General features: G+C 50.6%; 1 protein-coding gene across 2 annotated transcripts in view; it reads right to left on the bottom strand.

The window, feature by feature from the left end:
• Positions 1-429: 429 nt before the first annotated feature.
• The window catches only part of LOC111154937 (SH3 domain binding protein 5), a 71,933-nt gene continuing 50,835 nt past the window's right edge, over positions 430-21,527 (bottom strand). The window contains exons 4-9 of one of the 2 annotated variants that reach the window (XM_022514897.1): positions 14,681-14,845; positions 7,269-7,399; positions 6,041-6,083; positions 4,863-5,082; positions 1,633-1,893; positions 430-1,139 (exon numbers count right to left, since the gene is read on the bottom strand). In XM_022514897.1, coding sequence (XP_022370605.1) covers positions 931-1,139; positions 1,633-1,893; positions 4,863-5,082; positions 6,041-6,083; positions 7,269-7,399; positions 14,681-14,845 — 1,029 coding nt within the window. In that variant the 3' untranslated portion in view covers positions 430-930. The remainder of the gene's footprint in view (positions 1,140-1,632; positions 1,894-4,862; positions 5,083-6,040; positions 6,084-7,268; positions 7,400-14,680; positions 14,846-21,527) is intronic. The other variant, XM_022514898.1, reaches the window with a different exon arrangement.

Below are 21,527 nucleotides of genomic sequence, written 5' to 3'. Positions count from 1 at the left end.
ACACATGCCTACTCCCTTTCCTAGCTTTAAGGAACAATTCCCTCTAAGAAATACTAATGCAGCATAACCCTTAAATAATTTTATTTTTTTTAAAGTCACAACCTACAGAGAAACTGACACTTTGTCAATCTAGATATAATAATGGCAACCATTCTTCACATGCACTTCTCTTAATTCTTAAGTCCCATGGCTGGTGGGATAAGGTTTATGCTACAGACTCTCCTCCCCCACAGCCACAAATTGCCTTCTATGGTATGTCCCTGCTACCCTCCGTCCCTCCCATCCCCACGTTGTCATTCACCCTTCCCATCCCAAAAAGTGCAGTTCATGGTGTAACGTTTATAGAAAATGGTTCTAATGGGTATACCAGCATATAGGCTTTTTTAAAAAGCCCTGAATACCAGAGATGATGAAAATTGTGTTCTTGGATTTCTTTTTTTTTTTTTTTAAGCCTTCGCTGGCCCAGAAAGGTGTGTTCTGAATATTTGAGTTTGTTCTTTTTTTTTTTTTCATTTCGATCCCCTGGGATATAAAGGAGACACCATCTCCATTTTCCCAAATTGAGGGTCAAAGAAGGGAAAGAGAAGCAAGCTGTTGACCCCAGTTTGGCTCAGCTTCCCAGGCCCTTTCCTGGCTTGGGTTCTTTCACAGGAACTAGTTATTGCTTCCATAACACTGTTACGGGTAATATTCCACAAAGGCTGTGACCCTGGTCACAGTCCACTGCAACAACGCCTCTGCTCTGAAAAACCAGCCCAAGAGCTCTCTCCCAGAAGAAAACTCTTAAGCCCTCAAGGTCACAACTTCATTAGTGCAGTTTAGAGTAAACGCTTAAGATTTGGCATATATTAAATGATTATTGGCACAATGTTCTCCATACAGTTTTGTGTATAAATACTGCTATGCACTTGGGCCAGGGCTTTGGATGGATCAGCCAATCTGCACCATTTTTATGTCAGCAATAATCCCGTCTCTTCCCTTCGAGCACTGGAGGGAGAGCTGTTTCATCCTGTTCTCCAAGGCCTGGCCCTCGCGGGCGGTGCTACTTTGGCTCTTGCCACTGCCGCTGCTGTTGCTGAGGCCTCGGTTGTTGTTGGCTTTGTCACTTGTTTTATTCTCTGCCCCTTCTGCCCTGTCTCCTAGAGAAAGGTAAAGGTCATCGGGTGAGTACTGACAATTCCAGGAGTCTCCTGGGCCCAGGCCATTGCAGCCCTCCAGAATCTCCCAAAATTCCCCTGCTGTGCCTGTCACAGACAGAGCCTTCTCCATCACGTGATGACAGACGGCTTTTATGGCTCAAGGCATTTTAGGTACTCCTTATCTTTAGAGAGGACTGGTCCCACCCTAACAGTGGGGAAACAGCTCGCTAGCACAGACTTGTGAAGAGGACTCCTGGGGATCAAAGAACTCAAACCGCCGTTTTTTAAGAATCATTCGGGAGCGGAGCCAGGAGCCCCAAGAACAGTGGCTGGCATCTCCGTGATCAACACAGACCGCACGTTCCCAGAGGCCCGGTCACGCGGCCCTGGGGCTGCCGAGACCTGGCAAAGGTCTTGAACAGTGCGGAGTTCTGGCTGCCCAGGCAGTGCATCATGTGGCCCAGGCACTACTGGTGAGAGGGCTATAACTCACCTCGTTCCACCTCACACTCAGGGGAGGAGGCTCCACTGCACTCGCTGCGAGGGCCCAGTACCGGGAACATCATTCCAAACTCTGACAGAGACACGGGGCTGGGCAGATCCAGGCTGCCAGGCCTCACAGCTGCAGGGAACTGGTCAGGCATCTCCGATGGGCTTGTGGGCCCTGAACTAAAGCTGGATACCGACTGGGTTTCCGAGTCGTCTTCTGATACGAAGTTGCTGCAGGTGTCATCTTCAAAGGCCTCGGAGGCCACTAGGAGGAGAGAGGATACCGGTCAGAGGTTCTGACATGGAGCAACCTTGTTCCTTCAGCCCCTCCAGAAGCGTGCCCCCCTGTCCAGCAGCCAGATGCGGCCTTGGGACGGCAGAATCCCTGCCCCTGTGTGCACCTGAGTAAAGGACTGACCCTCCCAAGTCTGCGTAGCCAGAGTGTCCAGCAACTTGAAGGGAAGCAGCTGGGCCCCGTAGATATTCAGTGTCCTTACGATAACTTTCTAACTCCTGCTCTGGAAAGTCAGTGTTGACTACCTAAAGGACGAGGATAAATCAGCCCAGATCAGGGGCATTTCTCCACCCCAGATCCGCAAGTACAGAGGAAGAGAGTGGCCCTTTGGGATGCTCGCCGAACAAAGCTAGTAAGATGTGACAGCTGCTTCCGTGTAGCAGAAGGAGCTGCGAGAACAGTCCTTTGTGGAGTATCTGCTGGGATCCTGTGATCTCCAGATCGCATAAAACTTCCCATTGCATGTAAGACACACCATTTGCTACAAAAGGACAAAATTCCTTTACAGCGCTCTTAGCTTGTACCTAACTCATTTTGTAGATCAGAATAACCAAGGCCCAGACGACAGGCCATTCTTGTGATCTGAAAGCCACTTTCACCTTTAACTCTTTTCCCTTCAGCCTGCACATAAGCCTGCTTATTAGACCTTTCCTATTCTACTCTCCCTCCCTCATCTTTAAAAACATGGTAGCATCCCCTAGAGGACTACCATCAGTGAAAAGTACTGTAATACTGAGGACAGAAAACGGGCTTTTATTTGAATTAAGATCCTGTCTCCCTTGCTGTGTAGCCTTGGTCAGGTTACTTAACCTGAGCTTCATGTTCCTCTCCATGTGAGAGGCTGGATATTAGAGTACCTCACACATTACTGACGATCAAATTTTAGTTTCCTTTCCTTTGGGCCTGGTACTTAAACATTTGTTGACCGAATTTCAAAACTCTGGAGGAAGGACCTTGGGAGAGGACCAACAGGGATTATTCCACAGAAAAGGAAAGAAAGGAAGTGTACAAAGACAGTGCTGAAAAAGTTTTCTTGCTTAGCCTAAAGGGAAAATGACCATTTTCTTTCACCATACACAAAGAAAAACTCAAAATGGATTGAAGACCTAAATGTGAGACCTGGAACCATAAAAATCCTAGAAGAGAGCACAAGCGGTAATTCAGTGACATCGGTCATAGCAGCATTTTTTGAGACAGATCTCATGAGGCAAAGAAAACCAAAGCAATAAACTAATGGGACTACATCAAAATAAAAAGCTTCTGCCCAGTGAAGGAAATATCAAAACTAAAAGGCAACCTACAGAATGGGAGAAGATATTTACAAATGACATATCCAAATAAGAGTATCCAAAAATATATAAAGAATTTATACAAGTCAACACAAAAACAAATAATCCAATTAAAAATGGGTCAAAGACATGCACAGACATGTCTCCAAAGAAGACATAACATACGGCCAACAGACACATGAAAAGTTGCTCAACATCGCTCATCATCAGGGATATGCAAATCAAAACCACAATGAAATACCACCTTACACCTGTCAGAATGCCTAAAATCAAAAACATAGAAAAAACAGGTGTTGGCAAGAATGTGGAAAAAAAAGGAACCCTTGTGCCTTGTTGGTGGGGATGCAAACTGGTGCAGCCACTGTGGAAAACAGTATGGAGGTTTCTCAAAAAATTAAAAGAACTACCCTAGGGGCGCCTGGGTGGCTCAGTGGGTTAAGCCACTGCCTTCGGCTCAGGTCATGGTCTCAGAGTCCTGGGATCGAGCCCCGCATCGGGCTCTCTGCTCAGCAGGGAGCCTGCTTCCTCCTCTCTCTGCCTGCCTCTCTGCCTGCTTGTGATCTCTCTGTCAAATATATAAATAAAATCTTTAAAAAAAAAAAAAAGAATTACCCTATGATCCAGAAGTTCCACTACTGGGTATTTACTGCCCAGAAATACAAAAACACTAATTAAAAGGGACACATGCACTCCTATGTTTACAGCAGCATTATCTACAACAGCCAAGATATGGAAGCAACTCAGTGTCCATGGATGGACGAATGGATAAAGAAGATGAGACACACACACACACACACAGGAGTATTACTCAGCCATCAAAAAGAACGGAATCTTGCATTGGCAATAACGTGGATAGAGCTAAAGAGTTTTATGCTAAGAGAAGTAAGTTGGAGAAAGACAAATACCATATGATTTCACTCATGTGAAATTTAAGGAACAAATGAGCAAAGGAAAAAAACCCAAAAAGAAGAAACACACTTAGCTACAGAGAACTGATGGTTACCAGAGGGGAAGGGAGTGGGGGGATGAAGGAAATAGGAGATGGGAATTAAAGAGTATATGTATCATGAGGAAAAAAGTAAAGTGATAAAGGGGGAGCGGCACAGCAAACATGTACCAGTTTCCCAACAGGTGGCCTTGGGAAAAAAGGTGTCTATAGTTAGACACCAGTGAGAGTCACCATTTTCAGACTTCTGGGTGCCTGCCATTATTTCATCTAATTCCAGCCTCCCCTCTACACAGTGGGTACTAGGTGCTCATACTCCCTACTTTACAGCTGAAACAACGGAGTTGAGCCCTTGTCCACATCATGTACTAGGAGGACCCAGGATTTGAATAAAATCTGTGCACACAGTCCCTATTCAGAGGCAACTCTCCCTTCCTGCCCTGAATGTTCTCATATGTACTCTGAACGTCAGAGTGAAAGTGTAACATTTTCCAAACTCATCCACCGCAGAACCCTGACTCTGAGAAACAGAGTAGTAGCACCTTGATAAATACAGCATTCCACAAAATGTGGGAAGCCACAAGAAATCACCACCTTTCTGGCCTGCCCAGCTCTGAGACCCTTCCATGATGGCGAGGCAGCCCTGGAAGCAGACCACACAAGCTGCGTCATCTCCCACTTGCACACGAGCCCCCAGAACTCACCAGAAACAGCATCCGGCTCAGGCTTGCTCCCTGACAGGTCCTCCACAGACGTGCTGCTGCCCTCAGCCCCCACGCCACAGCCCCGAGGCCCCATGGCACTGGAGCGCCGCCGCTCATGGATCTCATCTGAGATCATCTCCAGGTTCTTCAGGGCCGTCTTGTACTCGCCTTTCGCCAGGGCCAGTTTGGCCTGAAGGTCATCCACAGTCTTCTTCAGTTGCTGGTCAAGAGAACAGGAGGCCCAGTAAGTGGAGGCAGCCCCTACTGGCCTTGCAAGGCTTCTGAATAACAAGTTCAAGCAATTTCTGCCCTTCCCTCCACTCCAAAGACTTCCCCAAGACATGAGTGATGGCCTGATTTCTCTTACCAGCTATCCACACAAGAGATCCACACAAGAGATCCACACTCCCAGCCCCAACTCCTATCCAGGTGACAAACTCACACTAATAACCAAACACTACCACTAGCAGGATAAACCCCATCAGAGAAAGAATGGGTGTCAAACTCACACACAAGCCCCACTTTCTAGACATTTGGTCCCTTGTACTGTGGTTCTCAAACTTAAGGGTGCATCAGAACCCCCTGGAGGCCTTTTGAAAACACAGATGGCTGGGCTCACACCTGCAGTTTCTTTTTTTTTTTTTTTTAAAGATTTTATTTATTTATTTATTTATTTATTTATTTGAAAGACAGAGATCACAAGTAGGCAGAGAGACAGGCAGAGAGAGAGGAGGAAGCAGGCTCACCACTGAGCAGAGAGCCCAATGTGGGGCTTGATCCCAGGACCCTGGGATCATGACCTGAGCCGAAGGCAGAGGCTTAACCCACTGAGCCACCCAGGTGCCCCACACCTGCAGTTTCTAATTCAGTAGATCTGCACGGGGTGGGGATTGGGAAATCTGCACTTTCTAGGCGAAGCTGATGCTGGTCCCAGCAGCCCCCGAGAACCACTGCCCTGGTACAGTGCGGAAAGCGGCTAAATGGCACACTGAGAGACTGCAGACACCGTTGAGGACCCAACCAAGACCACTCTGAGGCCTGAAAACTCAGTAAAGAATGTGCTTCTCTCTCCATTCTCCTCTTGTAGCAAATATGCCATGTGAAAGCCCGCTGCCACATAAAGTGGAACTTCGCAGAAAAATTCCATCGACAACAAAGCCAAAGAAGGCTACACGTACCTCAAGCTGCACGTAGTACTTTGCCTTGAGTTCAAAATAGGGCCTGGGGAAGACACAAGGAAGAACTGTAAGGGTGACAGAATACAATGATCCCAGTGGCCACCAGAGGGCATACCCGGGGCACTAGCTTAAGGCCAGCAGGCCATCCGTCCAGGATGTAAACGCCAACCACGCCATGAGATGAAGAGGATACTTGTGCCTCTGGAGCCTGATGGATACGGGCGCCAGTCAGAGCTGAGCTGACAGAAGGCCCATCTCAAGATCCGCAGAACCCACACACGTGAACACTTAACTCCTTGTACCCTGGTTCACTTTCCTCCCTGGGGGGCTATTCAAGGCCATACAGGGTGTGCCCAGCAGCCAAGGCAGCCTGGATCCCCTTCTCCTAAGGAGGAGATTGGCCCCCTCAAGACTGAAGAACAGATGAGGAGAAGGAGCTGCCTCAGCACACATCCTCCTCTACTGGGGTCACCCAGGGAGGAGAGAAGCACCATTCACCCATCGCCAAAAGCACGGGGGCTCAGACTGGTCCTCCTGGATTCTGCCCAGGACCAGAGGCATCAGTCTGCAGACCCAGCCCGGTCATGGGCAAGAGGGAGGACAAATGCTAACATTCTACTGGTCTCCGCATTCTGGGCCAGTCAAAAGACCCTGGCTCTTTTTAGGAACTTTGGTGTCGAGCATTAAGAGAAGACCAGTGCTTTATTCTTGGGCTGTTCACCTCTTGTGAAGCTCTTCAAAAGCGTGGAGGCCCAGAGACTGTGAATGAAGCAGGGGGCTTGTCCCCAAGATCCTTACTGTATAAAAATATATAGCAATCACGAGTAAAGCTTGCAGAAGCCTCCATTAAAACCAGTCTTGCACTGTCTCATTGGCTCTTGGTCCACAGAGAACGTGTACTGTGCACACAGCTCATGCCCATTATGCTGACAGAAGGACGCAGCTCATCCACACTGTCCACCACAGAGCCAAGGGCACTGAGTCTCCCAAAGCCCAGCCCCAGGCCCCAGCCAATGAGCTATGCGATGGTGTGCTTTTGAAATTCTTTTTTCTGTGTCTTCCAGGTCGGTCACAGCTGGAGCAGCACTTCCTGCCTTGCGGGGTTATACAGAACTTGGGGGACTCTGAGGAGGTGGGTCCCTGACTGCATGGCACACAAAAGGTGGAGAAGATGCCTGAGAGGAGGACAATCACCCAGGGCCCCGGGGTCCCACACGCCCAGACTCACTTGGACTTGTTGATGGCTCTCTTGAGCTTCTTCTCCAGCTGCCGCATACGGCCCATGGCCGCGTTGTACCTGGCCGCCGTCTCCTTGTGTACCAGCTCACTCCTTGTCTTGGTCTGCTCCGCCTCCATGACCTTCAAACGACAGCAGATGTCAGCCTGGCCAGACAGTCTTTTGTTGGGGTATTTCCTATATCATTTTTAAAAATACTCTGAGGAGGGGCGCCTGGGTGGCTCAGTTGGTTAAGCGACTGCCTTCGGCTCAGGTCATGATCCTGGAGTCCGGGGATCAAGTCCCGCATCAGGCTCCCAGCTCCATGGGGAGTCTGCTTCTCCCTCTGACCTTCTCCCCTCTCATGCTCTCTCTCACTCTCTCGCTCTCTCTCTCAAATAAATAAAGAAGATCTTTAAAAAATAAAATAAAATAAAAATACTCTGAGGAAATCAGTGGACAGATGAAGAGTAAACAAAATTCCAAACAGAAGAGGATGCTCTTCTCTGTGAACCTGTTTCAGAAAAGTTTGGCTGTGGCCATGCCTGGGAAAGAAAACGAGGAAAAGCAAAAATCAGAGAAGAGTGAAATATTCTGATTGAATTGATGTCCACTTCCTCCTGCTCAGCCCTCCTGCCATTAAGGGGCCCCTGTGGGCTCCTTGGCTCCTGCCCTGGCACGGGGGCTGACGGGCACACAAATGGGCCAACAGCCCCAGCAGGGACATCGAGGAATGGGGAGACCTCGCGCAGCCAGACCTGACCACATTGGAATGGCAAGGCAATCCCCACATCAGCTTGTTGGCCCATTCCCAGATATTCCTGCATAAGCCAGGGTGGGGGAAGGGGGTCACAAAAGAATCCAGGATCCAGAAGGGGGCAAACTTTCCATTTAAACACACGACTATCAAGTCACTCAGATCAGATTCTGAGGTTCACAGACACGCACGATCAGGAGACCTGTCAGTGTTCTGGCAGGAAATTCTGGTGGGGACATTTCATTGAGCCTGTTGATAAAAATGAGTTTATATTACCAGCAATTGGGCTGTCGATGGCCAAAAACAAGGCAGCTGAAAGGCACACTCCCTGACACATGGAAATGATGGTCCTTTCATCTGTCACATAAAGAAAGCAGCAGAACAGGGGCACCTGGGTGGCTCAGTGGGTTAAAGCCTCTGCCTTCGGCTCAGGTCATGATCCCAGCGTCCTGGGATCGAGCCCTGCATCGGGCTCTCTGCTCTGTGGGGAGCCTGCTTCCTCCTCTCTCTCTGCCTGCCTCTCTGCCTACTTGTGACCTCTGTCAAATAAATAAATAAAATCTTTAAAAAAAGAAAAAGAAAGAAAGAAAGCAGCAGAACAGGCCTGTCTTGAGGAGAGAGGAGGAAGGAGATGAATGGCGGTTTGGGCCACGTAACCAGCTCACCAGTTCCTTCCCGTCTTGTAGTTACAGCTCACACACATGTTCTCAGATGAACTGGAGAGGCAGGGGCAAGGCTGGGCTAGCACCGGAGAGGAGCCCAGAGGGCCCCCAGCTCATGGGTCACTCCCTCCGATGCCAGCAGGACAATTTTGGGGAGGCCCCACCATGCCTTTAGTTTGGGGCGGCTGCTGCTTTCCCAACCCCCTCCAGTCAACAGCCAGTCGGCCCTGAGAGAGCTTATTTCTGCACTGACTTGTAAGATGGATTTTTTTTAAGTGTCAAGGAAAATGGTGAAAGACTCAAACGAGCAACAGAAACTGCCAGGTGTCCTGGCTAGTGTGCCCTTCCCAGTCATCTTGGGCTTACGCTGTCTTGGAGCCATTTCACAACCCAGTACTGTACGTGTCAGAACACGGGCAGTACGGCAGAGGGGTCTCAGCCTGGAAGTGAAGATGAGCTGCATCCCAGTGGAGAGGGGTTCCAGGACGGACCGCCCCGAAAATACTAACCCATTCTGCGTGCTTGCAAATTCACATCAGCATGCCTGACTCTGTGCGTTTCAATTCTTCTTCGAAATAATCGCGTCTTACTGATTTCCTCTCTAATTAGGGAATTAAATAACATTTTGAATGTTTTACATTTATAGTTATCAGATATGCTTTTACCTTTTTAAGAATATACATATCTTAGCAAAGGCTTCGATGCTTGAGGTACTTTTAAACAACAGAATTAAAACCGTGTCAGAGAAGGGAGGTACGGGGGAACTGATCTAAGCTGGCGTGAGGTGATGTGCTTGCTAAAATGACTTCTCGGCCAAGCCCAAGGGGCTAAGAAACCCTCTCCCTCTGCTTCAAACATGAAAGATTTCACAATTTCAAAACGAAGTACATGAAAACCATCCCACACCTGGACACTTAGGGAAACAGCAGTAACTCTTCAGTTGTGTCTTAAATCTCAAGTATTAAGGATTTGCTGGTATGACCTTCCTGAAAACTCAAAACTCCAAGTTTATGAGACTGATGAAGCCTTTCATTGGTGGAAACTGTTGCATTATGATCAGATGTGATGCAAGGTTCCTCTTTAAGGAGTGGTAGGAGAGCACTTTAAATAGACCTTTGCATAAAAAGCTGGGATTCATGGCTATGGAGCAGGAAGAATCCCCACAAGCAGCAGGACCCACACCAGCTGCACACAGGCCCTCATCTCTCTCAGCCCCTACTCTGCAAAAAGAAGCCAGTCTGTCTGAAATTAAACACCCAGGAAGCTCCAAGCACTTGGCAGCATTGCCAGTGAAGACCCAGGAGGAGCTGCGTATGTCATCGTCCCCCGCTTCACCCCTACCTGGCCACATCCGCATCTCCCATCCCCGTTTGCACCAACTCCCAGCTCTTGCAAGAAACCCCTCCAACCCCCAACTCCTCTTTCTGCTTCCAGGGAGAAAGTCACCGAGCCTGCCACCGTGGCTGCATGGTAACCAAGGAGCACTCCCCCCCACCCCGCCCATCTGAAGCCCAGCATCAGGCACGAGCAATGGCAGGAAAATGGGGGCATGGCAGCCCAGGACCGGGGACTCTGTTAGGAAGGCCAAAGCCACAGAGAACACCAGCAAGCCACAGAAGAAAGCAACAAGGTAATCCCTTAGCACCTCAAGGTAGCCCCAGGCTAGGCTGAGCAACCAGACACACGGCAGGGGAAACTCAGAACTGGGGTACACACTGCCATCGCCCTTGCCCTCCTCCAAGCCTGGTTTGATAGCTAGCTGGTCCAAACTCTGTAATGGCCTTTTCTCTTTACCCACCATCATTGTCACCTACGGTATGCACAGAGCACACTGGTGACCAAGCTGTGGGTGGCCAACCTCACGGGCATAGGTGTAGCCAGCAGTCGTGGCCGCCATTCTGGGCTGTCGGTAGGGCTTGACGGCAAAGGTGGCACGGAAGTGGGTTCTTCAGGGTGGGCGGCTGTGGGAACAACATGAAGGGGAGGAAGCATGGCAGGCTGAACTGGGCTTTATCAGCAGAGGTTGCAGCCCTTCCCTGCATCCACCCCTCCAGTCCCAGAGCCCCACCCACCACCCACAGTGGGGTGAGCACGCAGGACTCAACAAAGGATAACGGGCAGGGCTCAGCTTCCCGCTGCATCTCCTGGAGCTCGAGGGCTCCTGAGGGAGCTAACCGTCCAACAGGAAGAGAGTCTGGGACTCCGTCAGGATGGCCGAAATCCTCCCCAGAGAGGGCCTGTCCTGAAGATGACCCGCCGGCCGTGTTCACTTCTGGGTGTGCCCACCTCAAGGTCTGTCCCAAGAGCCCAAGGACTGACCCCCGGGCCAGGGCCCAGTGGCAAGGTTTGAGTCCTGCTCGACCTGAGCGTCCAGAAGCGGCACTGGAGGGGTCTGCAAGTGGGCAGCGGGCCCTGGAGGGGGCATGCAGGCCAGCAGCTGCCTGTGCTCAGGTTCCAGGGGAAGACAAAGGTCTTTGCCTCTCCTCCTGGGTCAGCAGGACAGAGAGAAATGTGTCTCCAGGAGTGCCAGCCCAGCCACCTCCTGAAAGCCCAGGGCAGGTAGGCAGCTGGGTCCCAAAGGCCCCAGGGACCCTACCCACAGCAGTGCACAGTAGATGCACCCAGCAGATGCTCCAACAACCAGGCCCTCCTGCCTGGATACCACAGGCACTGACCGGGTGAGCTCACTGGGCTGGCACAGGCTCCTGGTCGGGCCCTAGGCCACCAGCAGCACTGGCACTGGCCTGACTCCTCAGAGCCCTGGCTTCCGGCTTTCCCAACTCCTCTGCGAACCCCAAGCCACTGCCCTCTGGCCCCGCCACCCTCGATGTCCCTGAGCTGAAATCAGGGCCCTCCTGTCCCCAGGGAAGGCAGTTTCCTGGTCTTCTCAGAAGCTTGGCCACTGGTTCAGACTGTTTTCAGATTCTGGTGCAGAATCCGCTTTCTCTCCGCCATGCAGGAGGCGGGTGGAGCATACCCAGCGGCGTCAGGGAAGCTGGCCTCGACAGTTCATGTCTGCCACCGCAGAGGCCTTGGATCCCCGCAGCCAGGCAATGTCCACACCCCTGGACCTAGGGCGAGAGGCTGGCTCCATGCCCCTTCCTCGCCAGAGGCCGCCTGCTGCCTGTCTGTGGCCAGGTAATGCCTCCCCATTCCTTCTTCCTCTCTCTGCTGTCCTCTGACAGGTAGCAGAAGAGCCCATTCCTCTCCCCTCAGATGCCTTGTCTCCTCTCCTGTCTGACAAAAAGCGATCACCTTCCCACAAAGGCTGCTTCAAAGCCAAAACAGTGGAGGCTGGAGGAGCCCCTGCTGCCGAAGCCCCCAAGTAGTGAGCAGCAGCGACCCCAGGCCCTGTGTCCCCTTGAAGGCCACTCAAGTGCAGGCTCAGCCTGCTCGGTGCTGCCTCACCAGCTATGGCTTCTAACTCCCTCCTTGACCCTAGCACCGAGCAGAGAACTGTCCCTTTTTCTCTATCTGTGGCATTACATGTGGCCTAACAGAGGACACTGGGACTCCTGACATTGCCTACGGTTTCCTAGGATGCTGGTGCCAGCCATGGCTTTAGGGTATGGCTGCCCAGCATGACCATAAGAAGTCTGAAGGGAATGAAAGGGAGACACAGACAACCCCGGACAAGGAACAAGGGTAGGTCACTACACCATTCCTCCTCGGTGCCCGGTGGGAGAGAATCACACAGCCCAATCCACTGCCGCTTCCTCAAGACAGCCCAGACCTTCCTGAGCTCTGGCTCTCTGACCAGACCATTAAGCGTACAGTACTTTTTATGGAAGAAGAGGGTGAGATGAAGTTGGCTCCCTTCTTCTGAAGAAACGGGCTTCCTGGAGTATCCAGTGGTCAGACAAGGCAGGAGACACAGTCTGTACCCCTCCTTGTCTTCATCCCCATGAGGTTCGGGGAGCAGGCAACATGAGCCCCATTTGGGGAAATGCCAAATCCAGAGGAAGATCCACAGCCAAGCCCAAAAGGAGGGTCTGCGCCATCCATCAGATTCAGTGTGCCCCCTTCTGAGTGAAGTTTCTCAGTAATGCAGGAACATGGTTGGGGAAGGCCCGGCCACCAACTCTGTCTCTTGCTGGTGTCTGTTTCCAACCCTGCTTCTCCCTCAGGAGTTCAAGCCTATGCAACCATGAAGGGATCTGGGGAAGAGAACAGGAGCCCCAGGATGGAAATCCTGCCTGTGAGCCAGAATGCAGTGGTCCTCCCATTACCAAGAAACCTCCAGTGACCTCAGTGAGCACACACTTCAGAGGACCCTCCCCAGGTCCTTAGGAGCCTGGGTGACCTCAGGAGGCCCAGGACCATCTGGTACAGCCCCACAAATTGTGTACTGCCCAACCCCAAAAAGCATCACTCTCATAGAGGATGGTATGAATGGTGCTCCCAGGAGTTGTACAGTGTGCAGGTCCTAGGGACACCTCTTTTTGACCAACCACTCACCATCCACACTAGGGCCCTGGGACTTACAAAACAGGTTTAAAAAACAGTCATAGACATGTTTTGTTCCTTTTTAAAGAATAAAGAGTTTCTGAAATGATTTCTTAAGGCTGATTTAGATCTCCAGCTGGGGTGGAAGGAGGGCAAAAGGAAGAGTAGGTCTTTACCTAATTTCTTGGAAGGAGCTACCTTTTTTTTTTTTTTTTTTTTGGTCCTTTCCACATCTGTCAGACTGTGGCTTGTCAATTCCAGCTTCTACTTTGGTTTTTCACAGGCTGACCCAGAAAAGCTATTCCAGCCTGTGCTTGACTCTCTGAGCATCACATCCACTAGGGGGCAGGAGGCCCAAAGTCACAAGAGGCCAGGCTGGGGATCTGGGGCTTCAGGGCAAGGTGGTTCAAAGATGTGACTTGAAGTCATTTGTGTGTCAGGCTTTCTATTTAGGGAAGCACAAGGCATGCTTTAATTACCAGATCCCCTAGGACTTGAGCCACTGTGGCAAGTGACACTGAAAAGGGAGAGGCTGCTGGCATCATTAACTCCTGACTTTTCTATTCTAGCCCCACAGGTGGCAAGACCCAGGGGGGTTGCAGCTCCCAATCCCCCTCTACATCGCCCCTCCATCTAAGGTCTTTGCTGGAGCTGCTGAAGCCACGTGTCAGCTCTACCACTACTCACCCTGCAGCAAATCAGCCTGGAGAAGTGGATAGGTATTCAAGAATATTCTCGGTGACTCCTAGAAAACCCAGTGGAGTTAGGTAGAGGTAACAACTCCAGCTGAGCGAAGCAGCTGTCTCGATTCTGAGCAATGTGGTCAGAGAGTGGGTCATGGGAGCTGGTAAGAAGCCAAACAATAATGGCATAAAACCTGGAGTCAAATCAGGGTAAAGATCACACACGGACCACTTCCGGTTCCCATGCTGGCTGCTGCATTCCCAGCCCGGCCCAAAGGCCAGACTTGAGTGCCCACTGGGTTCTGGCCTCATCTATCATGGTCCCTACCTTCACACACCCCAAGTCCAGGCCCCACGCAGTTTGGGGCTATTAATCAAAGTCTTCCACCTGGGACTCTAAACTCAGCCACTCCCCCTGGAACTTAGTGGGAACGGGCCCTGGAAAATAACATGCTCCCTCTGGGAAGCCCAGTCCACAGTCAGGGACGATCTGAACCAGACCGACCTCAAGTGACGCAGGGAAGGAAGAGCTATACCCCTTACTGGGGGACCGTCACTCTGAGTGTATGTGGCTTTGTACCATGCCAGCCGAGACCACACGGGGAAACAACCTGTGACTTTCAGGGAGCATTTCTAGGCAACAAGTCTGGTGTCTGTCTCCTCTGCTTGGGGGAACCCCCAAGGGGAACCCTGGGGGACCCAGGGCTCATCAGGACCAGAGGGGCAGTGTGGATCACATGGATGAGGGGAAGTATTAAGGATGCTCCCATGAGGGGAAGGCCCCTGATGCCCACACGCGTGCAGACACGGACTCATGCTGGCGAACCAGGCAACCCTCCCCACACCCTCCTGCAGGCGCCCGGCAGTGACTCATACCCTCTGGGTGGCGTGATTCAGCATCTCCTGCCAGGCTGAGTCGAACTGCCGCTTGTCATCCTCCAGCAGCCGCTGTTCAGCCAGGGAGATGGTTTCCTTAGCGGCACGGAGCACCTCGGTGGCCCTCTGGAAGTCCTGTGTGGCTTTCTGAGCCTCCAGCTGAGCCTGCACAAGAAAGAACCCTCATGAGGCCTCAGGAAATGGCAAAGGCCTCCTCTGGCCCACCACACCTTCCAAGAGATGAGCTTCCTGAGGGCTGGGACCTCCCCCGTCTATCTGTGCCTTTCCAAGTGGGAACAGCCCCGGTAGCCAGAGGGTCTCGTAAATGCCAGACAAGGAGACAGGTGCCAGGGAGGGAAGCAGAGGAGTCACAGGACCCAAGAGACCAGATAAACATACCAGCTCTTGGTCAGAGTTGAAGATGGCAAACCACAGGTATGGCCACCCGTAGCCTTTCACAGAGGTGAAAGCTGGTGAGGCCAAGGTGGACAGATACGGTGGTCCCCAGTGCCATCCCTGCCCGGATCCATGGCCCAGTGCAATCAGGTCAGAACCAGAAGGGCCCCTGGAGATCACAAATCCAACAGCTTCATTCTACAGGTGACTCCGAGAGACCCGGCCAGGCCACACAGAGAGGGCAAGAAGCCGAGCTGCGACCGGACACCAGGCACTGCAAAGTCCCACTATGTGCTGTCACTCTGCCAGCCAGGCCCTCACACAATTCACACTCACTGACGGCGATCAGGAAGGACTGAACGGTCACAGCACAGCCCCTGCTTTCCAGGAACGTCAAGTGGGAGAAGGCGCGTGAATTGTAGCAGACCATACATTGGACCTCCACCAGTCACATGTGGCTAGCAAGCATTTGAAATCCTTGATCCGCATGGAGTGTGAAGCACCCCAAATTTTAAAGACTTAGTACCAAAAAAAGAGAACTGTCAATAATATCAATTTTTGTAATGATCACATGTGGAAATGATAGGATTTTGGATGTACTTGGTTAAACAGAGTATCTTATTAAAATTAATTTCAACTATGTGTTTTGACCTTTTTTTTTTTTTTACTGTAACTACCAGAAAATTTGAAATTACATGGTTGGCTCCCAGTCTACAGCTTTTAGACAGTAAAACATCTCCCCCCAAGAGCGGCCCATGAGATCACATCAGGGATCAGCAAGACAACCCTCCAGCCCCCACTCTGAACTTCCCAGCAGAGCACAAGCAAGCAACTACCAAATACTGGCCTGCGGTGTCCGACCCACCCACCCTCGGTTAACCTGATCAGTTATACAAGCCCCGGGGACATCCATGGGGAAGCCCCTGAGACTCAGGAGCCAGGGGAACAACAGGAGCCCCATCCATCCCCAGAGTCTCATGTGACTTAGAGGAAGTCTTGGAGAACCACAAGACAAGGAGGGTTAAGGGGAACAAAACAGACTCGGAACACACTAGCCCCCAAGGCAAGGGACAGCATGGGTGCCACTCTCTACCCTGCAGGGAACAGTGGACACAGGCTGTGTCCAACCCTCCGGGAGGACGATCTGGTCAGGGCATAGACACAGGCATGGAGAGGACACCCAGAATCTGTCCCACAGAGCTGTATGCCCCAGAGCACCACAGGAGGGAGGGTGATAACGGACAGGAGGAGGGTATGCAGGACAAATCACTTCCAGGAGAGGGAATTCAGGGCTACTTCTTTGAAAAGAGGATGATCTGGAATGGAGGACTGAAAGACAAGATGACCTGAGAAATGCAGGGTCGGTGGGGGGCCAGGAAGAAGTAGTCTTGTGAACCACAGTGTCTCCAGGAAACCCTGACAAAGATGAGAATCAAAGTTTCAAAAGGTAGAGGACAAGCACTGAGTAATGCAGGGCATAACTGAATCTTTATATCATACACCTGAAACTAACACCACACTGGAATTAAAATAAAAACAAAATAAAATAAAATTTAAAAGATAAAAATATGTATATTGCTATTAAAAAAAAAAAAAGTCTTCAAAAAGGAATCGAGAGTGGAGCCTGAATGGACACCAGACTAACACTTCAACCAGGCAGCCTGCCCACCTGCAGTGGACTGCTGTGTGGCCCTGGGCCACACGGCCATGCAAGTGTGCCTCTGCAACACGGTGGGGACAAGGGGCCCAGCCCTACAGAACTGACCAGCCCACCTCGAGGGAACAAGAGCACACAGACGCACAGCCCCCTCTCAGCACAAGACATGCTGCTCCAGCCTCCGGACCTGCAGGCCAGGCTGGGGTTGTCCCGTGAGAGGACAGCCCAGGTGGGGCCCTCAGTCTGCCTAGCTGCACTCCAGGGCAAGTAGGACGGCACGGGCATGTTGCTTCAAAGCTCCCGCCACCTGCCCCACAGACCACCTACGGGCCTCGAATTGACACCAGCAGATGATAATTAATCCCAGGGGATTCTAACATTTTCCAAGGTGGGATGTATATTTGTGTTTTTTAGGAAATTTTAGTATTTCAATTCAGCAACATTTAAGGGTAATCTCTCTTGCCCCAGGTCTCCCCCAACCTGAATTAGGAAGCTTTTTTTTCCTTCAAACAAATGAAAGAAAGAGGTGAAATGTGGCCACTGTACCACAGACCCGGCACCCCCACCCCGCCTGCTCTCTTGCATCTGATGAGTTTAAATAAAGGGGCCCGATCTCTACAAAGACGGGAAAACGGAGGCCCATCGGAAGGGCCTTTAGAAGAATATGCTGTCAGGTCAGTGGAGTTTCTGGATTTTCCACGAGGTTCCTACACTCCTGTATGGTATTATCAGAAACGTGCCTGCCTTGTCTTATCAACGATCTAATATGAGGCATCCGTCAAACTTTCACCCACCAAAACGATGGCATCTCTCCATCGCTTGCCCACCTACTCACTCATTCAAGTAAGTGTTGGGTGGCTCTTCAGCACCACTGTCTGTTCTCTTCATCTTTCCTGGGAAGAGAACCTGTATGTCTCAGGGTGAGGCAATGTGCCAGTTAAAGAACCTAACTGCCCATCTGTGAAGAAAGCTAGTGCCCTTCTAACTCCTAGCTAGTGAGATACAAATGGACATTGAGTGAGCCTTCCAAGAGGGCTCCTTTGTCTTTCCATTGTGATAGTAACACAATGGCTGTGCTTCAAAAGCCATTTGGGGTCAGGAGGCAACCTCCTAAGGATAGAAGAAAAGTAAGTTAGGTCCCTGGCCTGGATTATCTATCTCCTGAGTTTTTAAATGACTGAAAAAATAAAGGTGCACATTTAAGCCAGTTTTCCATTACATTCAGCCAAACTAAACCTAAATGATAACACACCTCCCTCTCTCTACAGCTGAGCTATTCTGCAAACCCCACAGAAGTGACTACAGCAATAGCATTGACTGGTCGAATCTCCCTCAACTTCTTTCTGGCTGCTCCCAGCCCATTTTACTACTAATAAGCCTGAAAAGCCAACCCTTTGGAGATTCCTAAGAAATCTCAGAGCTCATGGCCTCTTTGTAAGGCATTTCATCAAACATTTTCTAAAACCACATTCACAAGGAAAGACCAGGCAGGTGCACACACAAGGGGAGGGAGCATTCTATCGTACCCTTGGATGTAGTCCATTCAGCATTGTTGAGGAACCTCCTGCAAACTAATGTCTGGAGGGGAGGGGCCCACCCCAAAATTAGGGTTTCCAATTCAATCAGGAAAGCAGACATGTTCAATATAAGATAGACTGTGACAGTAACAGAGGTATTAAAGTGCTACGGGATTATAGAGAAGAGAGAATGATTTGTCAATGTTTTCCCAGGAAGACCCATCAAGGGAGAGGGTGTCAGGGACCAGGCCAGGTCATGGTAATACAGGAGGCATCCATGAGTTTACACACACATCTAACTGGGGAGGACTTAGCTCCGAAATTGCTTCCCAGTGTCCTAATGGGACACATGACCTCAAAATCAGAAGCTGACTCAGCAATCCCAACAGGGGCTGGTTAACCGGTTCTCACTGATATATGAAGGAGGACACCCAGAAATCTTGGGCACAACCAATGCCAACAAGTTTTACCTTCAAACTCTAAGAAAGGACCCAAGCCCTAGTATTAATATATTACTCCTGGTGTACACAAATCAGGTGGTGGTTCTCCTAGCAGAAAACCCAGTTAGCAAACTGAAGGGCTGAGGCTCTGCTTAGAAGAGTATTGATGTGGTAAACATTGGGGAAACTGGGGTTTAGCTACAAGGTGCAACACAGGACAACTACGAACATCTTCATGACTCATGGATACTAACAACTTTCATGGAAATAGCTCTCTGGAAAAAATGAATTAGCTTAGTAACCTTCATTAGACTCTGGCCTGGGGTCAGCTGTGACTGTGAAAGCCTTACATGTGTGGGTGTTCCACAGTGTCATCAACAAGGGGAAAGGGGAGCAGAGTAGAGAGGTCCACCATTGTCAAGGCTGCCAGGAGAAGGGAGTGGCCACAATCCCAGCTGCTACTAGACTTCCCCCCCAGTCCATATTTGGGCTCAGGAAAGACCAAGAGCATCTGGACTTTTGCAGTGGTTGCAACATAGGGTCAGGGTAGAAGGAAGTTTAAAGATCACGCAGCTCAAGGCCTTCATTTTTCAAAAGATGACCCAAAACGCAAGACAACTTGCTGAATGTCCCACTGCTATTTATGCCTGGCCACAGCCAGGAAACCAGAGCTTCTGACCCCTAAACGTAGCTATTTCTGCTCTACCTCTAATAGGAGACTTCAGTCTACCCTTGACCCATGGAAACCGGATAGTGTCTCTCCGACTTGCATAACTTTGGCAAGGACATAAGCATGAGACAATCAGACAGTCTATCTGTAACTAACAGACATCAAGAGGAGCTGATCAGGGGGGCAAAGATGAGATGAGAATTCAAAGCGTGTGTGGGACTGCTGCCTCCCACATGTGGCTCACCAGGCACACCAGCTATTCAGCTAAGAAACTGGAAAGGAGTCTTGTCACACATGGCTTCCCAAAGCCATGCTCCAGCTGGGGGTTGCTCCACGGAGAGCGCCCCCACGATGAGACCAGTCTTGTACCTGAGTACTAGCAAACCCCAAAGGATGGACACAGATGGTTGTAAGATGGTAATGACAGCAGTTGCTGTTTGAGCATTTATCCAGACTCAGATAATGTATGAGAGGTGTTTTGAATACAGGGCCTCATTTCAATCTCAAAATTCCACTGTGAGCTCAGTCCAGTTATCATCCCTACTTTATAAAGGAGACCAAGACTCAGAAAGGTTAAATAAATTGCCCCAAATCACACAGTTAACAAGGGTGAGATCAAGCCTCAAAGCCTGAGGCTTCATTCTGGACTTCTATTAAATACCACCTGCCGGGACTACAAACTCCTTACAAAGACGTCAAGCTAAGTTTGGTCTTAACCCCTGCACCCAAATCAAGTCCACGCCGGCCACTGCTAGAGAGAGCCAAATAGGTAGGGGGTGTGCAGTGAGAAAAGAGGTCAACCACAAGGACAGCACACTGCTCCCCTCAGAGTGCATGCAAGGAACGGGCCACAGCCGTCCGAGCAGAGAGCTTGCAGTGAGGAGCCAGCCTGGAGACAGCAGGGTCCAGAAGCTCATCCTGCATGCCCTCTGAATTGAACTTCTCCTACTGCCCAGTGCTATTTCCTTATTTGCTCTTGGGAACAATTTGGGTCCCACTCACAGAGGAGTGAGGAAGAAGGAAGAGACACATGGAAGCGTCTGTCAAAATCACACACCCAGGGACGCCTGGGTGGCTCAGTTGGTTAAGCGGCTGCCTTTGGCTGGGGTCATGATCCCGGCGTCCTGGGATCGAGTCCCACATCGGGCTCCTTGCTCGGCGGGGAGCCTGCTTCTCCCTCTGCCTCTGCATGCCTCTCTGTCTGCCTGTGCTCGTTCGCTCTCTCTCCCTCTGTCCCTGACAAATAAATAAATAAAATCTTTAATTAAAAAAAAAAAAAAAATCACACACCCATTCCAGGTCCAGGCCCTCCTGGGAGTGGAAGCACTTACAGAGCAACCGGTCTTCCAGAAACCCCTGGGTGCTTGTGCATGAAAAGGAAGATATGGGGGTGCCCTACTTTTTTCTAAGGAGGGTGGAAAAGACAACTACCTGAGGGGAAGCACAGGCTGCCCAGAGTAGGAGGTCAGCAACAACCCTTCCATGAACATGGGGTCGCAGGGCACCAAGGAAAGGGAGGCCCAGCTTCTCCTGTTGGGTCCGTGCTCTGGCTGGGCTGGCCCCAAAGCTCACAGGCATCAGGACATGGTCGCTGCACTGAGCAACCGTTGGCAGGGGACCCTCTGTCCTTGCTTTTTCAACTTTTCTCTTTGTAAACTGGATATGGATTTTGTCCTAGCCTCTTTATAGTGAGTGTTGTCTGCCTCTGTCCTTGCTTTTCCAACTTTTCTCTTTGTAAACTGGATACGATTTTGTCCTTGCCTCTTTATAGTGAATGTTGTCTGCACTGCTGGAAAGAACCTGTCTTCCATCTAGAAGCTCATGAAGAAAAGTCCCAGATTCCTCTCTAGGCCATCTGAGGAAAACAAAACCTTTGAAGGCACGATCAAAACCCCCACTGGCCCCGGTGAGGAAGGCATGTCCGGGACGAACATCAAAGGGGACAACCAACAGGGGCATCCGTTCTCTGTGTGATTCAAGCTCTAGTTTGTTTTGCAAACTAGATATTCTGGGCACTCCTAGACATCAGCAGCAGCCAGACAGTCTGAACCTCTTAATTCTGAACACTTCCGATCCTTCCACCCACCCCTACCCAACAAAACTTCAGTCTGAGGTTAACCGAAGGGTGGCCAGAGATAGGAGCCGGCCATTTTGACGAGGCCATTCG

Source organism: Enhydra lutris, unplaced genomic scaffold (genome assembly GCF_002288905.1).
Source record: "Enhydra lutris kenyoni isolate GAN:26980312 unplaced genomic scaffold, ASM228890v2 scaffoldscaffold39, whole genome shotgun sequence".
Classification (NCBI taxonomy): Eukaryota; Metazoa; Chordata; class Mammalia; order Carnivora; family Mustelidae; genus Enhydra; species Enhydra lutris.
The sequence above is the reverse complement of the archived record's forward strand: the minus strand, read 5'-3'. Positions and strand labels throughout refer to the sequence as shown.